This window comes from Heliangelus exortis, chromosome 1 (genome assembly GCF_036169615.1).
Source record: "Heliangelus exortis chromosome 1, bHelExo1.hap1, whole genome shotgun sequence".
NCBI classification, from domain to species: domain Eukaryota; kingdom Metazoa; phylum Chordata; class Aves; order Apodiformes; family Trochilidae; genus Heliangelus; species Heliangelus exortis.
The window spans coordinates 124,437,579-124,443,578 of record NC_092422.1 but is presented as its reverse complement, the minus strand read 5'-3'; the positions used below and the strand labels follow the sequence as shown (position 1 = coordinate 124,443,578).

At 37.7% G+C, this 6,000-nt stretch overlaps 1 protein-coding gene across 4 annotated transcripts in view; it reads right to left on the bottom strand.

Annotated features, from left to right (window-relative positions):
• Positions 1-422: 422 nt before the first annotated feature.
• EEA1 (early endosome antigen 1) overlaps positions 423-6,000 on the bottom strand; it is a 67,709-nt gene continuing 62,131 nt past the window's right edge. For 3 of the 4 annotated variants that reach the window (XM_071765276.1, XM_071765285.1, XM_071765296.1), the window contains 6 exons: positions 5,740-5,871; positions 3,808-3,993; positions 3,265-3,503; positions 2,321-2,441; positions 1,859-1,957; positions 423-834 (listed from right to left, as the gene is read on the bottom strand). In XM_071765276.1, coding sequence (XP_071621377.1) covers positions 712-834; positions 1,859-1,957; positions 2,321-2,441; positions 3,265-3,503; positions 3,808-3,993; positions 5,740-5,871 — 900 coding nt within the window. In that variant the 3' untranslated portion in view covers positions 423-711. Of the gene's footprint in view, positions 835-1,858; positions 1,958-2,320; positions 2,442-3,264; positions 3,504-3,807; positions 3,994-5,615; positions 5,872-6,000 lie in introns of those variants that run through there. The other variant, XR_011730121.1, reaches the window with a different exon arrangement.

Below are 6,000 nucleotides of genomic sequence, written 5' to 3'. Positions count from 1 at the left end.
TTTGTTGATACATGCTCTCTCTCAGACACACACAAACTATACAGTACAGTAGGTGTAGAGACGTTCCAACATCCAAGTGCTGTAGAGCTGGATAAGGACTTGGGTGTTGATAATACAGGTTCTAAGTGGGCAAATAAGAGTTGGAATCAAATCCAGCCATTACCCTTACTGTGGAGTTGGAACTTTAGAGAGAAAACTCCAAGAACCAGAGAGATAAAAAGAAAACAAAATCACAAGAGGTTATAAAGAACATCAGATACGCAGTCAAATGCAACAGTTAGTTATGCTTTTACAGCAACATTTGATACATAAAATCCTCACAAGTTTTTGCATCTCTTTTTCATTGAAGGAAACAAGAATAAACTGCAATATCACATAAGTGTGTTTTTCTTGAACAAAAAAATAAAAGATAAAAAAATACATTGTTACTCCTCTGTTTAAACTTTATTTACAAATAACTGGGTATTTCTAATCTAGACATAGAAGCTCTTTCCAGGATAAATGGCAATAAGCTATGGATGATCTGAGCCCATGTCTCACAAAAAATACAATAGTTTTACTTGGTATCAATAAACATTTTAAAATATACTAAATTTTGCCAAGTATTACAATCATTGTCCAAACTGAATAGTAGTCTGAGTGCTGAACGAAGTGCATCAACAGAAATTACAAATTTTAGCATAACGTTTCTTTGTCACTCACGATAGGCAGCTATCCTTGCAAGTCATTAAAGCAAGTATCACAGACTCGGACAGGCTTCTTAGAAGAAGGAGTTAAGGCATTCTTTGCTGAGCACTCAGCACAGAAGATATTTCCACACTGTCTACAGTGATGCTGCAGAAGAACAGAAACATACAAGTTGAACATCAGTGACAGCGCACGAATCACTAATACAGTATCAGTATTACCTCAAGTCAACTCCCATGTTTCAGAAGTTAGGTAGAATTTTGAATTTAAATAGTAGTTATATAGCACACGGTGTGGAAATAAATGTTTTCCAAATGGTAGAGGAGGAATATATTCATAAGCACTTCACTGAACTGGGTGACTTTACCAGTTTCAGATATGAACTGGCTGAAGTTCATCCTCCTCTTGAACTTGTTCCAGTCACATAAAACATGTTCTTCTTACATGTAACTATCTGCTTTCACACTGAGAGGCATCCTTGGATGAAAAGAACCAGCAGCCTTTGTTCAAAGACTGACAATAGAACATCACTAAAGTAGTGCATGAGAGGAAGCACTAAGAACAAGTCACAAATGAACCCCATGGGCATCCCTCCTGCCTAGTAATGTGTTGGAGGCATGGTAATCTCTGGATGAAGGGCAGATCCTTCCATTTGGGGTATCCTAACATCTTAACTGATCACAACTATTTTTACAAAGGTCTGACTACAGACCTAAAACACGTTCCAGCTGTTTCTTCTGAACCGTGTCTAGTTAAGTGCTTAGAAATAAATAGTCACAAAGCACTTGGATCATGCTGATGCTTCATATTTTCATACATATGTAATTTCAGCAAATCTGCATTCCCTTCATACTGTATACCCAGTTTGGTTACAAATACTTTTATTGAAAATGCTCCTACAACAGTGTGATTTTGCTTGCTCACTTAGGGGATTAAACTATTTTAATACTGTTCATTAACTGATGCTGTTAAAATGGCACAAGAATCATGAATAAAGTAAGTTTCATAAACTTCATTTTTAATATTTAAGGCATTGCAAGCCATAACTGTATTCTGAGATGTCCTGAGTATCACAACACTACTAAGGTAATTTTCTGAATGTAACTCATACGGGAGTTTGAAAGCAACAGAGAAAGAAAGTCCCCACACTTACTGTACAAATAATACCTACCCTTCTCACTGTCACTGAAAAGCCCTTCCCACAGGCCATACAATTCTGTACCTCATTGTCTTCTGCCCACTTCCTGTTGAGAGCTTGGGTGTGTTTGATCTAAAAAGAAGACATTGAAAAGCAGGTTTTGGGGGTTTCGTTGTTTGTTGGTTTGGGGTTTTTTTTAATCCATTTCTAATTCCTACCTCTATTTTCATTACACACACTATCCAGATATAAAAGCACCAATTCTGCCACAACACTGAGAGCTTGTATTTTTTCAGAGATAAAAATCTTCCAAGTTCAAAACTATGATCAAATTTAAGAACCCACAGACAGCAATATAGCCCTTGCACTCCACAGGCATAACACCTTAGTCACTCTACAAAGGTATCCCACCAACAATCTGACACAAACTTGAAAATTCTTTAGAGCTCCCACAGAGAGAATCAGCAAGTTTAATCACATCAAATCAAATTATACCTGTAATGACTGGTTTTCTCGGCCAAGTTCCTGCATTGCAGCAGTAGTGTTGTCCAGCTTCTTCTTCATTTCTACAAGTTTGGCTTGAAGCTTTTCAATTTCTCCCTCACTTTTTATACACCTGAGGCAAAATAGTAAACAGTCAGCTCAAAGCATAAAATGCGATGTACACCATCTCATTTGGGCAAGTTGTCACGTCTGAGAAGTTCCTGTCATAAAATCCAGCCAAAAATCTCCTTGCTGTGAGAAATTCTTGGATGCCTTAACTAGAAAAATGTTCTGTTGTAAAAAACAGTTTAAAATTATCTGGCATAGCTACCAAATATCTATGGCTTATTAATACCTGGAGTTACTCCCAAAACCAGGAATAATACCTGGAGTTACTCCCAAAACCAGGAACAGTACTGAATGCAGTCCATTAACAGCAAGCCCAAATAAATACCCCTGTGTAGAGGGATGCTCTCACAAACCAGCTGCAGCAGACCAGGTCAGAAAATAGAGCAGAAAATGAACCTTTTTCTTTTAGCCAGGCCACCTTCCATCAGCTGAAATTCAGTTGACTGTTGAAAGCCAAATTTCAAAGGGTGTTCTTCTGCCAAGCTGTAAACAGCTACTGGATGAGTTCAGCACAGCATGGCAAGGGACTGCCAAAGAGAGAGTATCTCATTTGAGTTGATCCCATCCTTTCCCAAGGTCTACAGCTCAAATACGAAATCAGCAAGCTTGACAGTACAAAAAAAGTTTTCCACTCTGCCTTAACCAAACACATCAGTAAATCAGGGTGAAGAAAGTTTCCTATCTCGCAGGAGAGATAGGAAACCTATTCCTATCCTCCTATCCTGTTCTTTCTTGTAATCACTGCTTTCAGGTAAGACCCCCTGCCTTCCATTCCTTCTGTTGCCTGAAGTAAACTCTAATTCCACGTGGTCATGACCACAACTTACCTCTCCAGCAACGCTCTCCTCTCATCCTGATTATTCTGCACTGTTGCTTCCAGGACCGCGATGTCTCCCCGTAAATCGTCCGTCTGTTTCTCCAGCTCGCCCACTCGCCTCTGACTGCTCTGCCACTCTTTCTTCATGGTAGCCAGGTTTTCGTTCAAAGCCGTGACCTGCATGCTGAGCTTGGTCTCCTTTTCCTCATGCTTGCGGTTTTCTTCTTTTTTCTCTTGTTTCTCTGTGTGCTAAGAAAACAATGGAACAATGAAAAACAACCTTCCAAGTATTCTTTCCCACTTCCCTACATTGAACTGAGCCAAAGAATCTCACTGGACTAGAATCACTACTTTTCATCAACAAACTCTATTAGACAAGGCTGGCATCCCACTGAATTTTCATACACCATTAAATGCCTCAGGAATTTCTGACCTTGTCGTTTAAAAATTAATATCATATGAAACTAAAGTCAATTTTCTGCTTCCTCTCTGTCCCTGAAAGAGTCCAAAGTTGTGTTCACAAACCAAGTCTTACACTCTCTAATCTACTAACCAGTTTAGCTTCAATTTCAGCACATTGCTTCTTCAGCTCCTCTTCTCTCTTTTTCAGCTGATCTTTGAGAGCTTGATGGGTGTTTTTTTCCTGTTCCAGAGCTGAATTCACATTATCTATTTTGCCTTGCAGCTCTAATTTTTGTTGAATCAACAGCTGTTTTGCATCCTTGAGATTTGCCACCTCCTATTGGGATACAGAGCTCAAAGTTAAAGTGGTAATATTGAAGGGATAAATGGCTTAAATTCAAAACTACTGTAATTCTTTCCAAGGAGAGGGCAGCAATAGCTTTTACTTTCATCACTGGAAAAAAAGGTGATTTAGTAGCACAAAGTACCGGTGATTTTCATAATCAAAGATTTTAAACTTATACCTATATTACAAACAACATAAAATTTAAAAATACATTTAATGTATGTTTCTACTGAAACAGTGGAAGCTCTGTTGGATTGTTTTCTACAGTTCTTTGAAAAGATATGTCCATTGTAATTTTTTAGAGTGTGTTCTAAAATTTACTTCACATTGTTCTGTGGCTGCAATCATGAGGTTTTAAGCATCAAAATGACAATGTGAAACCAAACACTGGTGGATCTATTAGTCTGAAATGTATACATAATTGCCTTACATTTTAAGCAATTAGGATGATACAATTGGTTTCAAATATTAGTTTCCCTTGTTATTCTGTAATATAACATGAAAAATCCTGTAGCAAAACAGTCAGTTAAATTTACAGGAATAATCTTTCTTAAAATTACACAGCCAAGCATGCAGGTACTAAGACTAATGGGGTTTGCTGGTACTCCATAAATCAAGATTTCCATCACAACTTAAAACCAAGCCAAAGGCAGTGAAAGAACATACCCTGAGGACAGGGGGATGCTCAATACATGCATATCTATCTGTTCCCTGGTAGGAGACAGGCAACGGAGTGCATGCCTTTAGGAGACAGTTTTTGCTTCAGTTTGATTGCTTGTAGGGAGATTGGGAGATTCACATTAAGCTGAAACTGGTGTGCACATATTTTATATACATCTTTATGAATTTTCTTCTTTGCAATAGAGATTTCAGGAATTATGAGAATTATAATAACTTTTCCTCAAAAGGCAAGAAAGTGCTAGACATAGATTGCCTGAAAAAACCACAATACAGACTACTATCTCAAAATTAGAGACCATTTACTTTCTTTTTAATAGCATGTAGGGACTATACCTTCATTTATAATTTTGCAGCAACTTAAGCCCTGTGTGATTTACGAATACTCTCCTAGCAGCATAATATGGAAAACATAAACTACAGCCTTTTGGGAGTGTTGGCTTCCAAAGAGACTAAAGAATTAAATATGTAGAATGTGTTGAGAAATAGTTTGTTTTACTGAAGACTAAAAATTAATTAAAGCAGCCAAATTTTTACCCTTTAGAGACCTCATTTGATTGTTATGATTTTGGAAGAGTCTTTTATGAGGCTCCTGACATTGTTTTTTGCCCAAGTGTGACCTTTTAAGACATTTTAGAAACGACAGCACATCAAGAGTTTCAACTCTACCAAACATCCTTGAGAAGTACCAGATGTGCCTAGAATATCTGGGTAAGTTCACATTCATGACACTTTTGGACATCTTTCTGCACTTCAGAATAGTCAAGCCAGGATAGGCAGAGTGAATCTACAGCGAAACAGAAAAAAAGCCAGCTAAGACAAGTTATATTGTCCATCTGGCCAGAAACACTGGGCACCAGAGCTCCAGGATTATCACTAATCAAGTCAGCATTGCTTCAGGAACCTCAATGAAATCTGTGCTTTGGTTCCCTTACCTGTAATTTTGATATTTACAGCAACCATCTTTGCAAAGCCATTCCAGATAATCTCTACTGAGTAGGCAGATTAGTATTCTTAGCAGATAACCAACCACATGAAGACTAGTTTGTCTCAATATACCTTCTCAAATTCTTGCTTGCAGACTCTAAGCTCTTCACCCAGCTTGGCACTTTCTTTTTCAAGTCTACTCCTTATTTCCTGGAGCTCAGTTGTTTTACATTTTTCATTAGCCAAGTCTTTTTCTTTCAAGATCTTGAAGAGAAATAAAAGTGCTAGATATGTTACTATTTCCAAGTGCACAAAATAAACAAGTAAATAAATAACCTTGTAATTAAGGAGGGAAAACCACCACATATCTACATCCACTGTTTATAGTGCAAA